General features: G+C 45.4%; 1 protein-coding gene across 1 annotated transcript in view; it reads right to left on the reverse strand.

Annotated features, from left to right (window-relative positions):
- LOC114641099 (uncharacterized) overlaps window positions 1–20,317 on the reverse strand; it is a 24,122-nt gene continuing 3,805 nt past the window's right edge. Inside the window, exons 2-4 of the mRNA NM_001369810.1 lie at window positions 1,612–2,216; window positions 970–1,517; window positions 1–880 (exon numbers count right to left, since the gene is read on the reverse strand). Coding sequence (NP_001356739.1) covers window positions 290–880; window positions 970–1,517; window positions 1,612–2,206 — 1,734 coding nt within the window. The 5' untranslated portion in view covers window positions 2,207–2,216 and the 3' untranslated portion in view covers window positions 1–289. The remainder of the gene's footprint in view (window positions 881–969; window positions 1,518–1,611; window positions 2,217–20,317) is intronic.

Below are 20,317 nucleotides of genomic sequence, written 5' to 3' on the forward strand. Positions count from 1 at the left end.
TTAGACCATTGCAAACTTTAGAATCTGTCAATGAATTTTTGTTACATGAGAGAGGGAAACAATATCTCAAATAAGGATGAGCGGCTATAGGGAAATGTTAAGGGTAACGTAGAATCTGTCAATGCATTTTTGTTACGTTAAAGGACAAAACAATATCTCGAATAAGGATGAACGGCTATGGTGAAATGTCAAGGGTAACACATATAGAATCTGTTAATGCATTTCTGTCACATGATAGGGTGTAAAGCAATTCAATGAGCGGATTAATTTGGTGAAATGTCCGTGAAGTCTAGACCATGTCAAGGAAATCAGACCTGCCGTATCGAATTCTGAGCTTCAATATGGGCCATTTGCCGACCAGCATCGTAAGAACGGGCAGCAGCACGGACAGAACGCAGATCGCAATGGCCAGCCAAGGAAGGCGATCTTCCAGAACCGTGTACAGACCAGTCGCAAATGCAAGGGTGGTTGCCATGTACGCGAACCACATGAGCTTCGTCGTGACGGACCTGTAGTGCAGCAAGAACTCAAAGTCCATCCACCTTGCTATGACGCATATGAAGGCAACGACGAGGGAGGCGCACATCGCCGAGGTGTCGAAGATCAAGAACGCCTGGAACGCGACCTTCCTAGCCATGATTGGGAGCCCCTCGCTTCCAGCATCACTGCTGTACCCTCCTGGCAATGTGAAAGCCGCAGCGAAGGTAATCGTCGCTATGAGGATAGCCACTAAGGACGTGTTGCTTGTGTATGTTTGGATCAGAGACTTGGCATCTTTCCTTGTTGTATCGATTACTTTGTTCCTGATCTCCTCTTGGAAATTGTAGATGTCAGTTTCAGCTCTACGATCTGCATTCAGTATGAGGCAGCAGATTTTGTTCTGCATATATGCATGGATTCAATCAAAAAAAGTTAGGCACCATCTGAATTAATGAAGCAATCTCATACATTACATACAGAAATACATACCCAGTTTATAGTCTTGACGTAGTCCCCATCATGGTACAGATTCCAGATCGCTGTGCAATTACGCTGGTTGACAACGGTGATGTCGATGTCAGGGTGATCCAGCAAAGCACGGACCATCCTCGGGTTGTTCTTCTGAACCGCGAGATGCAGAGCACTGTCATCAACGCTATCTAGCATGTTGACAAGTTTCCGGAGCTTGGAGTTGTCGTCAAGGATGAACTCAACAAACTCCGCCCGGTCCTTGTCTACAGCTTCGTGGAGACATGTCCTGCCCTGCTCGTCGTGGTAGGGCGCATCTGGACAGTGCTCCAGAAGCGCTCGAGCAAAAGCTACGTGGCCTCGGTCTGCGGCGACGGAAAGAAGAGGCGTGGAGTGTTCCTCGTGCAGCTCGTACCCCAAGGACCGATCACATCTCAGCATCAGCGTTAGAATCCTATCCCTGTTGAAATGCGCAGTGAGATGCATTGGAGTGTCCCTTTTACTGTCCGCTTGTCTCGCCAGCACTTTGGCCTTCTCGGGATGCTTGTCCACAAGTTGTTCTACGAAATCTGAAAAAACAAGTTAGTTTCGCGGTTTTGGCTTTTAAGCAAGAGACGAAGAGGGGGGAAAAATGCATGAAGAGCAAGCATCTGCAGCAGGTACCTTGGTCTCCGTACTTGACAGCAGCGTGCAAGGCGTTGGAGCCATTGGCCCCGCTGTATTGCGACCTCTCGTTGCTCAGCAGCGCCATGTAGACGCTCCTGAAACCTTTGAGAACCGCGATGAACATGGGCGACTCGCCGCGCCCGTTGCGGGACTCCGAGAGCGCAGGCTGCCGGCCGATCAGTCGCAGCGCGAGGCCCTCGTAGCCGTTGCGGATGGCGTGGTGCAGGACGTTGCATCCGTGCCTGTCTCGCTTCAGAAGGTGCTCGTCCAGCAGCTCGTGCCTCGAGTGCTGCTCGAGCAGGTCAAGAGCCAGGGAGACGCGGCCGCTCTTCACGGCGACGAGCAGCGGCGTCTCCCCGTCGACGTTGGCGGTGGAGAGCAGAGACGACGGGAGACTCGGCTCCTGCGTCAGGCGGAGGGCGAGGACCTTGCTGCAGAAATCCCCGTGGCCGCAGAGAGCGGCGATGTGGAGGCAGGTGTTCCCTGCTTCAGTTGTTTGGTATAGCACCTCCGGCTTGTCTTGCACCAGCTGCTCCAGTTCTTGGGCTCTGCCTTTGATGGCCGCCTGCAGTAGCATCTCGAATTCATCCATCTAGCTAACACTGCCACAGAGAGACTAGAGAAATGATCAAATGAAACCTAGACACTCACTTATTCAAATATACTATGAAGGAAAATTAAACTGGACACTGCTGATTGCAATGGTGAATCTGGTGACCCAACTGAAAGATGGATGTTTCTCCTGGAAGCAGCAACTCTGGGGAGAGAGTTTCAAAACCACCCCAACCGTTCCCCTTGTGCGCATTAAAAAATACACAAGCTTATGAGGTTTCGCTAGTGAGCTTTTGGTTTTAGTAATGATTATTACTCTCTTTGAGTTTTTGTTTAAAACAGCGACACGGTCTTGAAAATATAATTTTAACCAATATTTTTTTAAATATAAATAAACTTTTAATATATTTATATTTTTTAAAAAAACTTGTTAGACTAATGTAAGCATTTGACTTGGGTCCAACGGCTAGTGCCGCAGACGGATGCAGAGAGGATCTTTTTTATAGTTGCCACATGTATACATTCATGTTTGATGGTATTAGTTGGTATGGGGTGACGTTCTTATATCATAACAAATAAATCATTCCCACAAAAAAACATCATAACAAAAAAATTTAATATCAAAACGAACATACCATATACTAAATCGATTAAAACAAATATTACACAAAAAGTCACTAATCTATTCTTTTCCTCCTGTCGCCCTTGAACGTTTTCTTGGGCTCTGCCTTTGATGGCCGCCTGCAGGCTGCAGTAGCCTCTCGAATTCGTCGTCCGTCTACACACAAAGGAAATGCTACTTGAACACCAATAAAGCTCGCATATATATAAGCATTGACGAGAATAATATATAAGCATTATTAAGTCTTGCATTCCAACGGCTAGTGCGGCAGACCGCAGACGGACACATACGAGTTTCGGTTGGACACTAAAAAAAAGCCATCCAGTCATTTGAAGCCCTTTGTTTATTACACTCGGGGTGAAAGAGTTCATGTCCATTCTTGCCTGGACTTTTTTTGTTAAGAGTTTATTTCACCATTCATTCTAGGGTTATAAAGGTTAGCAACTTCATCATCTCATTTTTTATTGCTAGTATAGCTCCTTTCCTGCTGGTTTATAAATAGAGAATTTCGTGGTTCTTAAAAATGGGAATAATAGTGTAGTCTTTTTTTTATTCATATACATCATATGAGCGTAAAAATACTTGATAATTAGTAAATGCCGCGTACGTGCCCTGCATGCGTGCGTTATCAAAATTCGTTTGTGACCATAAATATAAGTATGTTCTTTTAGTGTACTGATAATATGACTCTTGCAGAACTGTAGTGACGGTCAAAAAAATAAGAGCATAAAAAATTATGATAACAGTGTTCGTAAACATTTATGCGGCTCCCGTTAAGCCGTTTGTTTTAGTAGTCTAAAAGATTGACCTATATGGCGGCTATCAGAGATCTGCAACGAGATAAACAAGATGTCTAGCGTGGTGCGGGCGCCCCGCGGCGGCGGCAGCCCCGTCGTCGCGCAGGCCGCTCCGGCGGGCGATGTGGCCTACTCCGACGGAGGTCTGGACGCGAAGGTACGCCTGAGCATTGGCAAGCCGCGCCGCCGTGGGGTGGGCCGCCGGCTTACGCTGGCTCCAGCTCCGGCTGGGCATGATGTTCCCGGAGTCGATTTCGGCTTTGGGACTTCGGTTGGTTCGTGTAGAGCTTGTGCTCATCCGTTAGCTGGCCTCTCGAACCTATGGTTTGAAATTCTGGGCATTAGCAGATGAGTTAAGCTCTGACGAAGAGGATAAAGATGGGGGGATGGTGACGGTGAGCACCTCTTGGGCGTTTCTGAGTTGGATCGGACTAGGACCGCGCTCAACTATAGAACGAACGAGGCCTCGGTTGTGCTGCCCTCAGTGGCAGATTCAATGCCTAACGTTCGCTTGAGCCCTCTTTCTACAGGTTCGTCGGCGGCGTGGATGGGGACTGGTGTCCGGAAGATGGCGGCGCGGCGGCCATGGCGAGGGCCGCTTCCGCCGGCTAGGGTGTCCCCACACCTCACTTTGGCGGACGTTCTGGCCAGGGCGCGGACTTTCCATGGTCATGGTGGTCGTGGCCATGCCCCTGGTGTCTTGTCGGCACACGCCTCGGCTTTCTCTCCGGCGCCGTCAGGCGTTTCTGCTGGGAGACGGTCGGACTCGTCGTTCCTCGCGTCGCGGCCAGGCACACGGGATCTCGGAGACCGGTCTGTCTGTCAGGCTGTTGGGCCGGGCCGAGTCATTCTACTATGCGTTGAGGGAAGAAAAGCCCATTTCACCTTCATGGACGGTCTTTGCGGCTTGTTTGCGAACGCGGGGCGTCCGAGGTGTTTGTCATCTCCTGCACGCGCGCCGCCGGGCGGTGTCCATTCACTTGCCTCGGCCATTCAAGTCGCGGCATCCTCGACACTGGAGCCGGTTGTCGTACAGGCGGTGTTCGAGGCGAAGACGAAGGCCGTTGTTGCCATGGATCGCCGCGGTGCTGGAGGCCATGGTCGTTGCTCAGACCGCGACGTTGCCGGTCAGGGTCGTGGCGGGGGTCACGGCGTGGATCCTGGTCTGCTCCATGGCGGTGGCGGCGGCGAGTTTCAAGGAAGCAATCTTGGATTCGATCCAGGGTACGGAGGTGATGATCGTGACCGTGGCTGGCAGCGGGGTGGTTTCCGACCGCGTGGCTCCCGTGGCTTAGCTCCTCGTCGCGGGGGTTTCGCTGGCCGGCGATGGCACGACGCTCGGGCTGGCCACCATGGTCATCTGTCCAGGGACCCGGCAACGGCGGGCAGGGGCTACCGTCCTGTTCAGACTGTCCAGGCGGCTGTTAGGCCCCCGCCTGCTCCTGTGCCAGGGATGGATGATGCTGCAGCAGCTGCTGCTGTCACCGAGCTGGCTTTCGTTGTCGGCTCTGATGCTGCTGCAAGTGCTTGGAACCAGGAGTTAGTGGCGGGAGATAGGGAGGTGCACAGGACAGGGAAAAAGGAGAAGAACTGTAGCCGCTGCGGTTTGAAGGGGCACTTGGTTGCTAAGTGCTCTACCAAGTTGTATTGTGTCATATGTGATGGCCATGATCATGTCAACCACCGTTGCCATTTGCTCAAGCAACCTCGACCCGTGGCACATGTTGTTGGATATGCGGTGTCTGGCTTGGGTTTATACCATATACCTCATTCGCCACTCTCCAGGAAAAAGGATTCCAAAACAGCACTTGTTACGGTTGTTGGTAGTACTCTTTCGGGTGATCAGTTGGTGGCGCAATTGCAACGTGTTGTTTCAAGTAAGTGGAATTGGGAACCTGTTGTTCATGAGCAGAACTCTTTCATTGTCACGTTTCCATCTAAGAATGAGCTACAGAGGACCATTGCCTTTGGGGGTGCGGATGCCCGTGATAAAAATGTGCCCATGGGGACAAGGATGCAATTTGAGGAATGGCATGAGGAGGAGGAAGGTTTTCTGTTACCTAAGGTTTGGATTCGGGTCACTGGAATCAGGAAGAAATTGAGAGAATTTTTGAATCTCTGGGCCATTAGGTCTATGCTTGGGTCTACACAAACGGTTGATATGGAAACTACTCGCAAGAACAATTTTGGTCGGGTGTTGGTTGCTGTGTTGGATCCCAAGTTGTTGCCGACAAAGTTGGATGCTGTTATCGGCGACCACTACTTTGAATTAAGATTCGAGGTCGAATCGGTGGGTTTTGATGAAAACGGTGATGAAGTAAACCAGAACTTTGGGGATGGAAATGATGGAGACAATGAGGACATGGAGGAAGACAATCCCAATGATAGCAGTAGCTTGGACAGAGAGGGTAAGCGCTCTAAGAAGGACCTCTCTGGCTGCCAAAATGAAAGTGACACTTCTATGGGAATGGGTGGGGCTGCCCCTGGTGGCACCTCTACAGCCCCTGTTTTGGCACTTGAGCATGGAGTAAATACGGAGGAAAAAATCAGGAAAATGGCAAATGAAATTATGGATATGGTCGTGGATATGACGCTTGACTTTTGTGTTGATAAAGTTATCGCGGAGGAAGATGGTGAACACTTGGAAGGAGCAGCTGATGGCATTTCTATTGACATGGTGGTTGAATCTCCTACTGATTGTCCCATGAAGGTTGTGAATGGTGGCTCACTAGATGGTGTGCTGGTGGACAAATTGCCTGCTGCGTTTTCTGTGGTTGGAGGGGTATCTGATGATGGTGTGTGCGGTGGTGGATCTCCTTCTGAGGCCATGTTGATGGCTGATGCAGAAGCCACAATGGTGGCTGCTGATCTGGTGCAGGAATCGTGTCCTGGTCGTCTGCGGGAATGCCTTGCGTTTTATGCGCGCCGTGGGGCTGTCTCTGCGCCGCCTTGTTCTAGGAGGGGGCTGCAGTAGCCTGGACTTGGTGCCCTCTCATCAGATATGCTGGTGGCCGCTGCGGGGATCAAGGAGGTGGCGTCGCAGCCCAAACGTTCAAGCCCAAGGCTTGCGGGCGGGGCTGATCACCACATTTTGGAGAAGGCCAAGTTGAGGGCTGCATGGAGGAATCTTGACGGTCCAGGTAACTCCATATCCTCTTGCCCTTTCTCTTTTCCTAATGATGTTATCTCTACTAAGGTTAGCAATCTAGGGGTATCTCTAGGCTCTAATCACAAACAAGTCTCAAATTCAGTTTCTCTTTTAAATAGACTTGAGCTCCACATTTCTGAACCCCAATTAGATAGTAGCACGTTTTTTTCTGGTTCAGAGTTTGAACATTTTGATAATGACGAGGTGGACAAGTATGAATCTGAAAATCTCGCTCTTGGACACTTAGGTGGTGACTTTCTGGAGGAGGTTATGGATGAGGACAATGATCACCTAAGTTGTGATTTCCACACTGCCTTTAAGAAAAATAAATCAAAAGGCTCCTCAAGAAGCAAAGGTAGTACAAAAATAAAGTTTGTTAAGAAACATAAAAGGTGTACAAAATGAAAGGATTTTTTTGGAATAGCAGAGGTCTTGGTGACTTGGCTAAATTTAGGTTCCTTTCCGATACTAGTAAAGAAGAGAAGCTAGACTTCATTGCGTTACTCGAAACAGGAAAAACGATTTCACACAAAGTACATTGAATAATATTTGTGCTGGTCGGGACTTCTTATGGCACTGGTCGAAACCTCACGGTAGGTCCGGAGGCATCCTACTAGGTGTTAATCTGGAAGTTTTTGACATCAGTAGTATTGATGAGGGTGACTTCTATGTGAAGTTCCATCTATGAAACAAGGATGATGGCTTTAGTTGGGTTCTGGTGGCGGTCTACGGGGCTGCACAAGATGAATTCAAGGAATCTTTTCTGGCTGAACTGGTGCAAACTTGTGCCAAAGAAAACCTACCTCTTTTTGTTGGTGGTGATTTTAATATCATTAGAAACCAACATGAAAAAAATAATGACAACTACAATGATAGATGGCCTTTCCTTTTTAATGCAGTCATTGATAGCTTGGATCTCCGGGAATTGGGATTGTCAAATCGAAAATTCACTTGGGCTAACTCTAGAAGCGTACCCACCTTTGAGACTCTTGACCGTATCTTGGTTACTACCGAGTGGGAGTCAAAGTATCCTTTGACAACGGTTCAAGCTTTGACGAGAGAAATTTCTGACCACACTCCACTGCTCATGAACACGGGAAGTGGAACCCACTCAAACAATCAGCCTCCTTTTAAATTTGAGCTCGGCTGGTTTCCGAGAGAAGGTTTCTCGGATATGGTGACACAGGTTTGGAAAAATGAGAATAGAGGCTGGACCCCACTACAAAAATGGCAGTTCAAAATTCAAAGACTACTCCAATTCCTAAGGGGTTGGGCGAAAAATACCAGTGGTGCATATAAAAAAGAGAAAGAGCAAATTATTAAGAAGGCTGATGATTTAGACAAAAAGGCCGAAACACAGATGCTTACTGCTCAAGAACTTGACTTAAAGCAGTGTCTAGCTCATATGCTAAGAGAGGAAGAAATTAAATGGTACCAAAGAGCCAAAACAACTAAGTTGTTACAGGGTGACTGTAATACTAAGTACTTCCAACTGGTAGCAAATGGGAAACATAAAAAAACGAGGATATTCCGGTTAGAACAAGAGAACTGCACTATTGAGGGTGATGAAAATCTTAAAAGATTTATCACTAACTATTACAAGGACCTCTTTGGTGCATCAGAACCCAACCATTTTCCATGGTTGAATCGGTTAGAGACGATATCCCACAGGTAACGGACCTGGAAAATGAAATTCTTACTTCACCATTTATGATGGATGAAGTCAAGAAGGCAATCTTCAAAATGGAACATAATAAGGCACCAGGACCTGATGGTTTCCCAGCTGAATTTTATCAAGTCTTCTGGGAGGTAATCAAAGACGATTTACTATGCCTCTTTCTTGAGTTCCATAAGAGAAATCTGCCCCTGTACTGTCTCAACTTTGGTATAATTACTTTACTCCCCAAGCAAAAAGAGGCCAAACAAATTCAACAATTTAGACCTATATGCCTGCTTAATGTGAGCTTTAAGATTTTCACCAAGGTAATGACGAACCGTGTGGCTCTAGTAGCACAGAAAGTCATTAAGCCTTCTCAAACCGCTTTCATGTCAGGAAGAAACATTATGGAGGGAGTCGTTATTTTACACGAGACGATCCACGAGTTACACAGGAAGAAGCTTGATGGCGTCGTCCTAAAACTCGACTTTGAGAAGGCCTACGACAAGGTCAATTGGTCCTTTCTCCAACAAGCTTTGCGCATGAAAGGCTTTTCCCCCCAGTGGTGCAATTGGATCAACCAAATTGTCAAGGGAGGTAGTGTCGGTATCAAAGTCAATGACGAGATAGGACACTATTTTCAAACGAAGAAAGGACTTAGACAAGGTGATCCTCTGTCTCCGATCCTCTTTAATATCGTTGCGGACATGTTGGCTATTTTAATTGAGAGAGCAAAGAATAATGTTGACTTAGTAGGAATAGTACCACACTTAGTGGATGGAGGACTCTCTATACTACAATATGCTGATGATACTATCCTATTTATGGAACATGACCTCGATAAGGCCAAAAATCTTAAACTAGTGTTAAGTACTTTTGAGCAGCTATCGGGTCTTAAAATAAACTTCCATAAGAGCGAGCTATATTGCTATGGCGAGGCTAAAGAATTTGACCATGAATATGCAAATCTTTTTGGGTGCAAAACTGGTTGCGTTCCCTTTAAATACCTTGGAATCCCCATGCACCATAGGAAGTTATCAAACAACGAATGGAAGATAATTGAGGAAAAATTTCAGAAAAAACTCAGTAGTTGGAAAGGAAAATTGTTGTCAGTAGGTGGTAGGCTAGTTCTGATTAATTCTGTGCTTACTAGCCTTGCCATGTATATGTTGTCTTTCTTTGAGATACCAAAAGGTGTGCTTAAAAAACTCAACTACTATCGCTCACGTTTTTATTGGCAATGTGATGAACACAAGAAGAAGTACAGGCTCACTAAGTGGAGCATCTTGTGTAGGCCTATAGACTGTGGGGGTTTAGGCATCCAGAATTTGGAAACCCAAAACAAATGTCTTTTGAGTAAGTGGCTCTTTAAGTTAATTAATGAGGAAGGCATTTGGTAAAATCTTCTAAGAAGGAAATATTTGTCACATAAAAACCTTTCCCAAGCTCAAAGACAACCCGGAGATTCCCATTTCTGGTCTGGACTCATGAAAGTGAAAGACCAATTCTTACATTACGGACGTTTCAAAGTTCATAATGGAAAGGAAACTAGATTATGGGAGGACAACTGGGTTGGTGATAGGCGTCTTAAAATCGCCTATCCCAACCTCTATCAGATTGTGCGCAAAAAGTCCGCAACGGTTGCCGAGGTGCTAAGCACCACGCCGCTAAATGTGACCTTTCGAAGGGCGTTAACGGGCATTAACTTGGAGTCATGGTACAAATTGGTGGCATGTGTCCTCAACACTAGCCTTACATCTGATAGGGACATTTTCATTTAGAATTTACACAAAAGCGGGGTATTCTCAACACGCTCTCTCTATAGGGTATTGATTTGTGATGGTATTGTTCCACGTAAGTACCCAATCTAGAAGATTAAGATACCACTTAAAATTAAAATTTTCCTGTGGTACATAAAAAATGGAGTTACTCTCACTAAGGATAACCTTGCAAAACGGAATTGGAAAGGAAATCTAAGCTGTTGTTCGTGTAGTTCTCTAGAGACTAATTGAAAGGGAATTAGGCTTACACCTTTTCCTAATTGATTTTGGTGGTTGAATTGCCCAACACAAATTATTGGACTAACTAGTTTGCTCTAGTCTATAAGTTCTACAGGTGCCAAAGGTTCACAATAAGACCAAGAAAGGGGTCAAACAAAGAGAGCAAAAGACAACCCAAATGCACCCTGGTCTGGGGCACCGGACAGTGTCCGGTGTGCCACCGGACAGTGTCCGGTGCACCAGGGCACTCGAGGCTGAACTCTTCACCTTCGGGAAATTCAGAGGGCACTCCGCTATAATTCACCGGACTGTCCGGTGTGCCAGCGGAACAACGACTACTTCGCGCGCAACGGTCGTCTGCAACCGCATTTAATGCACTACAGTGCGCGCCAGAGTCAGAGCACGCGCAGTTGGCGCACCGGACAGTCTACAAGACCTGTCCGGTGCACCACCGGATAGCCTAGAGGCCCCACAAGTCAGAGCTCCAACGGTCGAACCCCAACGGTCTGCTGACGTGGCTGGCGCACCGGACAGTGTCCGGTAGCGCACCGGACTGTCCGGTGCGCCATGGGACAACACACTTCCAACGGCCATTTTTGGTGGTTGGGGCTATAAATACCCCAACCACCCCACATTCAATGGCATCCAAGTTTTCCACTCTTCTACAACTTACAAGAGCTAGCATTCAATACAAGACACACCAAAGAGATCAAATCCTCTCCCAACTCCACACAAAGCTTTAGTGATTAGAGAGAGTGATTTGTCATGTTCATTTGAGCTCTTGCGCTTGGATCGCTTCTTTTCTTCCTTCATTCTTGTGATCAAACTCAATTGTAACCAAGGCAAGAGACACCAATTGTGTGGTGGTCCTTGCGGGAACTTAGTGTTCCGTTTGATTGAGAAGAGAAGCTCACTCGGTCTAAGTGACTGTTTGAGAGAGGGAAAGGGTTGAAAGAGATCCGGTCTTCATGACCACCTCAACGGGGAGTAGGTTTGCAAGAACCGAACCTCGGTAAAACAAATCATCGTGTCTCGCTCTTTATTCGCTCACGATTTGTTTTGCGCCCTCTCTCTCTCTCGGACTCGTTTCTATTTCTAACGCTAACCCGGCTTGAAGTTGTGCTTAAGTTTGTAAATTTCAGATTCGCCCTATTCACCCCCCCTCTAGGCGACTTTCAATTGGTATCAAAACCCGGTGCTTCATTAGAGCCTAACCGCTCGAAGTGATGTCGGGAGATCACGCCAAGAAGGAGATGATGACCGGCGAGAAGCCCGCTACAAGCCATGGGAAAGCTCCATCGGGAGAGTCCCGCAACAAGGGGAAGGAAAAGGAATCCCCTTCGCACAAGTCGCGTCGGAGCGGCGACAAGAAGAAGAAGATGAGGAAGGTGGTCTACTACGAGACCGACTCCTCGTCGCCATCCACCTCCGGCTCCGACACGCCGTCTGTAACTTCTAAGCGCCATGAGCGCAAGAAGTTTAGTAAGATCCCCCTACGCTACCCTCGCATTCCTAAACATACGCCATTACTTTCCGTCCCATTGGGCAAACCACCAACGTTTGATGGTGAAGATTATGCTAGGTGGAGTGATATGATGAGATATCACCTAACCTCACTCCACAAAAGTATATGGGATGTTGTTGAGTTTGGTGTATATGTACCATCCGTAGGGGATGAAGACTATGATGAGGACGAAGTGGCCCAAATTGTGCACTTCAACTCCCAAGCCACCACTATACTCCTCGCCTCTCTAAGTCGAGAGGAGTATAATAAGGTGCAAGGGTTGAAGAGCGCAAAGGAGATTTGGGACGTGCTAAAGACCGCGCACGAAGGAGACGAGGTGACCAAGATCACCAAGCGGGAGACGATCGAGGGGAGCTCGGTCGCTTCCGACTTCGCCAAGTGGAGGAGCCACAAGACATGTACAACCGGCTCAAAACTTTGGTGAACCAAGTGCACAACCTCGGGAGCAAAAAATGGGATGACCACGAAATGGTTAAGGTTATTCTTAGATCACTTGTTTTCCTTAACCCTACTCAAGTTCAATTAATTCGTGGTAATCCTAGATATACACTAATGACTCACGAGGAAGTAATAGGGAATTTTGTAAGCTTTGAGCTAATGATCAAAGGCTCAAAGAAAATCAACGAGCTTGATGGCCCCTCCACGTCCGAAGCACAACCGGTCGCATTCAAGGCGACGGAAGAAAAGAAGGAGGAATCTACATCAAGTAGAACACCCATCGACGCCTCCAAGCTCAACAACGAGGAAATGACGCTCATCATCAAGAGCTTCCGCCAAATCCTCAAGCAAAGGAGGGGGAAGGATTACAAGCCCCGCTCCAAGAAAGTATGCTACAAGTGTGGTAAGCCCGGTCATTTCATTGCTAAATGTCCGTTATCTAGTGATAGTGACAGGGGCGACGATAAGAAGGGGAGAAGAAAGGAGAAGTACTACAAGAAGGGCGGCGATGCCCATGTTTGCCGGGAATGGGACTCCGACGAGAACTCCACCGACTCCTCCTCCGACGAGGACGCCGCAAACATCGCCATCACCAAGGGTCTTCTCTTCCCCAACGTCAGCCACAAGTGCCTCATGGCAAAGGACGGCAAAAAGAAGAAGGTAAAATCAAGATCCTCCACTAAATATGAAACCTCTAGTGATGAGGATAATTGTAGTGATGAGGAGGATAACTTGCGCATTCTTTTTGCCAACCTAAACATGCAACAAAAGGAAAAATTAAATGAATTAATTAGTGCTATCCATGAAAAGGATGAACTCTTGGACACCCAAGAGGACTTCCTAATTAAGGAAAATAAGAAGCATGTTAAGGTTAAAAATGCTTACGCTCTAGAAGTAGAAAAATGTGAAAAATTATCTAGTGAGCTAAGCACTTGCCATGATGTTATTACCAACCTTAGAAATGAGAATGCTAATTTAATTGCTAAGGTTGATTCAAATGTCTGTGATGTTTCAATTCCCAATCTTAGAAATGATAATGCTGATTTGCTTGCTAAGATTGAAGAATTGAATATCTCTCTTGCTAGCCTTAGAAATGAAAATGAAAAATTGATTGCTAAGGCTAAAGATTTTGATGTTTGCAGTGTCACTATTTCTAACCTTAGAAGTGAAAATGATATATTACATGCTAAGGTTGTAGAATTAAAATCTTGCAAACCCTCTACATCTACCGTTGAGCATACTTCCATTTGTACTAGATGTAGAGACATTAATGTTGATGCTATCCATGATCACCTAGCTTTAATTAAAGAACAAAATGATCACATAGCTCAACTTAATGCTAAGATCAATGAGCATGACTTAGAAAATAAAAAATTTAAATTTGCTAGAAGCATGCTCTATAGTGGGAGATGCCCTGGCATCAAGGATGGCATTGGCTTCCAAAAGGGAGACAATGCCAAACTTAGTGCCCCTCCTAAAAGATTGTCTAGCTTTGTTAAGGGCAAGGCTCCCATGCCTCAGGATAACGAGGGTTACATTTTGTACCCTGCCGGTTATCCCGAGAGTAAAATTAGGAGAATTCATTCTAGGAAGTCTCACTCTGGCCCTAATCATGCTTTTATGTATAAGGGTGAGACATCTAGTTCTAGGCAATCAACCTGTGCAAAATTGCCTAAGAAGAAAACTCCAACTGCATCAAATGATCATGACATTTCATTTAAATTTTTTGATGCATCTTATGTTTTAACTAACAAATCCGGCAAGGTAGTTGCCAAGTATGTTGGGGGCAAACACAAGGGATCAAGGACTTGTGTTTGGATACCCAAAGTTCTTGTATCTAATTCCAAAGGACCCAAAACCATTTGGGTACCTAAAATCAAGAACTAAACTTGTTTTGTAGGTTTATGCATCCGGAGGCTCAAGCTGGATCATCGATAGCGGGTGCACAAACCACATGACAGGGGAGAAGAAGATGTTCTCCTCCTACGAGAAAAACCAAGATCCCCAACGAGCTATCACTTTCGGGGATGGAAACCAAGGTTTGGTCAAAGGATTGGGTAAAATTGTTATATCTCCTGACCATTCCATTTCCAATGTTTTTCTTGTAGATTCTTTAGATTTCAATTTGCTTTCCGTTTCTCAATTATGTAAGATGGGCTACAACTGTCTTTTTACGGATGTAGGTGTTACTGTCTTTAGAAGAAGTGATGATTCAATAGCATTTAAGGGAGTGTTAGAGGGTCAGCTGTACTTAGTAGATTTTGATAGAGCTGAACTCGATACTTGCTTAATTGCTAAAACTAACATGGGTTGGCTCTGGCATCGCCGACTAGCACATGTTGGAATGAAGAATCTTCACAAGCTTCTAAAGGGAGAACACATTTTGGGACTAACAAATGTTCATTTTGAGAAAGACAGGATTTGTAGCGCATGTCAGGCAGGGAAGCAAGTTGGAGTACACCATCCACACAAGAACATTATGACGACTGACAGACCACTCGAGCTCCTACACATGGACCTATTCGACCCGATTGCTTATATAAGCATCGGCGGGAGTAAGTACTGTCTAGTTATTGTGGATGATTATTCTCGCTTCACTTGGGTATTCTTTTTACATGAAAAATCTCATACCCAAGAGACCTTAAAGGGATTCTTGAGACGGGCTCAAAATGAGTCCGGCTTAAGGATCAAGAAAATTAGAAGCGACAACGGGACGGAGTTCAAGAACTCTCAAATTGAAGGCTTCCTTGACGAGGAGGGCATCAAGCATGAGTTCTCTTCTCCCTACACGCCACAACAAAATGGTGTAGTGGAGAGGAAGAATCAAACTCTATTGGACATAGCAAGAACCATGCTTGATGAGTACAAGACTTTGGATCGGTTTTGGGCCGAGGCGGTCAACACCGCCTGCTACGCCATCAACCGGTTGTATCTACACCGAATCCTCAAGAAGACATCATACGAACTCCTAACCGGTAAAAAGCCCAATATTTCATATTTTAGAGTCTTTGGTAGCAAATGCTTTATTCTTGTTAAAAGATGTAGGAAATCTAAATTTGCTCCTAATACTGTAGAAGGCTTTTTACTAGGATATGATTCAAACACAAGGGCATATAGAGTCTTTAACAAGTCCTCAGGACTAGTTGAAGTTTCTTGTGACGTTGTGTTTGATGAGACTAACGGCTCTCAAGTAGAGCAAGTTGATCTTGATGAGATAGGAGATGAAGAGGCTCCGTGCGTCGCGTTAAGGAACATGTCCATTGGGGATGTGTGTCCTAAGAAATCCGAAGAGCCTCCAAATGCACAAGATCAACCATCCTCCTCCATGCAAGCATCTCCACCAACTCAAGATGAGGATGAGGCTCAAAATGATGAAGGTGAAGATCAAGGAGTTGAGCCACCTCAAGAGGAGAGCAATGATCAAGGGGGAGATGCCCATGATCAAGATGAGGAGGATGAAGAACCAAGACCGCCACACCCAAGAGTCCACCAAGCAATCCAACGAGATCACCCCGTCGACACCATTCTCGGCGACATTCATAAGGGGGTTACCACTAGATCTCGTGTTGCACATTTTTGTGAGCATTACTCTTTTGTTTCCTCTATTGAGCCACACAGGGTAGAGGAAGCACTACAAGATTTGGATTGGGTGGTGGCGATGCAAGAGGAGCTCAACAACTTCACTAGGAATGAGGTATGGCATTTAGTTCCACGTCCTAATCAAAATGTTGTAGGAACCAAGTGGGTCTTTCGCAACAAGCAGGATGAGCATGGTGTGGTGACAAGGAATAAATCCCGACTTGTGGCCAAGGGATACTCACAAGTCGAAGGTTTGGATTTCGGTGAAACCTATGCACCCGTAGCTAGGCTTGAATCAATTCGCATATTACTTGCCTATGCTACTTACCATGGCTTTAAGCTTTATCAAATGGACATAAAAAGTGCCTTCCTCAATGGACCTATCAAGGAAGAGGTCTATGTTGAGCAACCTCCTGGCTTTGAAGATAGTGAGTATCCTAACTATGTTTACAAACTCTCTAAGGCGCTTTATGGGCTCAAGCAAGCCCCAATATGAATGTCTAAGAGATTTTCTTATCACTAATGGCTTCAAAGTCGAAAAAGCCGATCCTACTCTATTTACTAAAACTCTTGACAATGATTTGTTTGTATGCCAAATTTATGTTGATGATATCATATTTGGGTCTACTAACGAATCTACATGTGAGGAATTTAGTAGGATCATGACACAAAAATTTGAGATGTCGATGATGGGGGAGTTGAAGTACTTCTTGGGATTTCAAGTGAAGCAACTCCAAGAGGGCACCTTCATTAGCCAAACGAAGTATACTCAAGACATTCTAAACAAGTTTGGGATGAAGGATGCCAAGCCCATCAAGACACCCATGGGAACCGATGGGCATCTCGACCTCGACACGGGTGTAAATCCGTAGATCAAAAGGTATACCGGTCGATGATAGGTTCTTTACTCTACTTATGTGCATCTCGACCGAATATTATGCTTTTCGTATGCATGTGTGCAAGATTCCAAGCCGACCCTAAGGAAGCTCACCTTACGACCGTAAAATGAATCTTGAGATATTTAGTTAATACTCCTAAGTTTGGGCTTTGGTACCCTCGGGGATCCACATTTGATTTAATTGGTTATTCGGATGCCGATTGGGCGGGGTGTAAAATTAATAGAAAGAGCACATCGAGGACTTGCCAGTTCTTGGGAAGATCCTTGGTGTCTTGGGCTTCAAAGAAGCAAAATTCCGTAGCTCTTTCTACCGCCAAAGCCGAGTATATTGCCGCAGGTCATTGTTGCGCGCAATTGCTTTGGATGAGGCAAACCCTTAGGGACTATGGTTTCAAATTAACCAAAGTTCCTCTTCTATGTGATAATGAGAGTGCAATCCGCATGGCGGATAATCCCGTTGAGCACAGCCGCACTAAACACATAGCCATTCGGTATCATTTCTTAAGGGATACCAACAAAAAGGGGATATCGAGATTGATTACATTAACACTAAAGAACAATTAGCCGATATCTTTACCAAGCCACTAGATGAACAAACTTTTAACAAACTTAGGCATGAGCTAAATATTCTTGATTCTAGGAATTTCTTTTGATGTTTTGCACACATAGCTCATTAATATACCTTTGATCATGTCTCTTTTATATGCTATGACTAATGTGTTTTCAAGTATATTTCAAACCAAGTCATAGGTGTATTAAAAGGGAATTGGAGCCTTCGGCGAAGACAAAGGCTTCCACTCCACTCCATCAACTCATCCTTCGCCGTCGCTCCGCGCAACTCTCCAACTTTGGTATAATCTTCACTCATATTTTGTTTACCAAAGGGGGAGAAAGTAGTTTACCGAGGGCTTATATTTCACTCAAGTATCCGTTTTTGGCGATTCATGCCAAAGGGGGAGAAAGTATTAGCCCAAAGCAAAAGGACCGCACCACCACCTAATTTTAAGATTTTCAAATTGGTATCTCATTGTGTTCAAAAGGGGGAGAAAGTAGTATTTTCAAAATTGGTGTATTAAAACCCTCTTGAACACTAAGAGGAGAATTTTATTGAAGGGGAGTTTTGTTTAGTCAAAGGGAACGCATTTGAAACAGGGGAGAAAATTTCAAATCTTGAAAATGCTTCTCAAAATCTTATTCATTTACTTTTGACTATTTGCAAAAGAACTTACAAAAGAATTTGCAAAAACGAAACATGTGGTGCAAGCGTGGTCCAAAATGTTAAAAATATAAAGAAACAATCCTTGCATATCTTATGTGAATTAATATTGGCTCAATTCTAAGTAACCTTTGCACTTACATTTATGCAAACTAGTTAATTATGCACTTATATATTTGCTTTGGTTTGTGTTAGCATCAATCACCAAAAAGGGGGAGATTGAAAGGGAATTAGGCTTACACCTTTTTCCTAATTGATTTTGGTGGTTGAATTGCCCAACACAAATTATTGGACTAACTAGTTTGCTCTAGTCTACTAGTTCTACAGGTGCCAAAGGTTCACAATAAGCCAATAAAAAGACCAAGAAAGGGGTCAAACAAAGAGAGCAAAAGACAACCCAAAGGCACCCTGGTCTGGGGCACCGGACTGTCCGGTGTGCCACCGGACAGTGTCCGGTGCACCAGGGCACTCGAGGCTGAACTCTTCACCTTCGGGAAATTCAGAGGGCACTACGCTATAATTCACCGGACTGTCCGGTGAGTCACTGGACAGTGTCCGGTGCACACCAGACTGTCCGGTGTGCCAGCGGAGCAACGACTACTTCGCGCGCAATGGTCGTCTGCAACCGCATTTAATGCGCTACAGTGCGCGCCAGAGTCAGAGCACGCGCAGTTGGCGCACCAGACAGTCTACAGGACCTGTCCGGTGCACCACCGGACAGCCCAGAGACCCCACAAGTCAGAGCTCCAACGGTCGAACCCCAACAGTCTGCTGACGTGGCTGGCGCACCGGACAGTGTCTGGTGGCGCACCGGACTGTCCGGTGCGCCATGCGACAGCACACTTCCAACGACCATTTTTGGTGGTTGGGGCTATAAATACCCCAACCACCCACATTCAATGGCATCCAAGTTTTCCACTCTTCTACAACTTACAAGAGCTAGCATTCAATACAAGACACATCAAAGAGATCAAATCCTCTCCCAACTCCACACAAAGCTTTAGTGATTAGAGAGAGTGATGTCGTGTTCATTTGAGCTCTTGCGCTTGGATCACTTCTTTTCTTCCTTCATTCTTGTGATCAAACTCAATTGTAACCAAGGCAAGAGACACCAATTGTGTGGTGGTCCTTGCGGGAACTTAGTGTTCCGTTTGATTGAGAAGAGAAGCTCACTCGGTCTAAGTGATAGTTTGAGAGAGGGAAAGGGTTGAAAGAGACCCGGTCTTCGTGACCACCTCAACGGGGAGTAGGTTTGCAAGAACCGAACCTCGGTAAAACAAATCATCGTGTCTCGCTCTTTATTCGCTCACGATTTGTTTTGCGCCCTCTCTCTCGGACTCGTTTCTATTTCTAACGCTAACCCCGCTTGAAGTTGTGCTTAAGTTTGTAAATTTTAGATTCGCCCTATTCACCCCCCTCTAGGCGACTTTCACTATTGAACATCTTTTCATCCAATGTCACTTCGCCCGCTTTATTTGGAATACAATACATATCACCTTTGGAATTCAACCTCCCTCTAGCATCTCCGACATGTTTGGTTCTTGGCTTGCTGGTATTCGGCCAGCATTTAGAAATCAGATTTGTGTAGGTTTATCTGCTATTTGTTGGGCTATATGGTTGAATAGAAATGATATGGTGTTTAATTGCGCCAAGGCTAACACTTTCATGCAGGTTATTTTCAGGGCGACATATTGGGCACGTTCTTGGTCGCTGCTGCTTAGAGACGAGGACGCGAGGATCGATCTGAACAAGGCATGCCGCTTATTGGAGTCGGTCGTTATGGAGGTGTTCGCTAAGTTTGGGTGGAAGTTCTCAAATAGAATTGCGGCCTAGTCGTCTAGCTGTCTTTGGTAAACTAGGTTTATGAGTCTGTTTGTGAGCCTAAGCGCTTTTTGGATGTATCGATACGCTGTGTACGCTGTCTTGGATGGCGTAGAGGTTGGGACCTTATTTTTGTTCCATTATCTAAAAAAAGATTGACCTATATATACATATAAAAGGGGTTCATGCTTACATGTGTCTAAGGTGCATATGACATCTAAAAGTGGAACACGGCAAAAGAAACGTAACACCCTAGTTTTTAAATCAACAAAATTTATCAAGATCTAGTTTAATTATTCAGTGAGATTTGAGTAGTTTAGAATCACGAATTATAGTTTTAAGTATTTTCTTTTTATAAATCAATTGACAAAATGAATTATAAAGTTAAATGAAAAGGTCCTTATGTGAGTAAAATCATTTCTTTGTTGAATAATATATTTAGAATATTCT

Source organism: Zea mays, chromosome 2 (assembly GCF_902167145.1).
Source record: "Zea mays cultivar B73 chromosome 2, Zm-B73-REFERENCE-NAM-5.0, whole genome shotgun sequence".
In the NCBI taxonomy this organism is placed as follows: Eukaryota; Viridiplantae; Streptophyta; class Magnoliopsida; order Poales; family Poaceae; genus Zea; species Zea mays.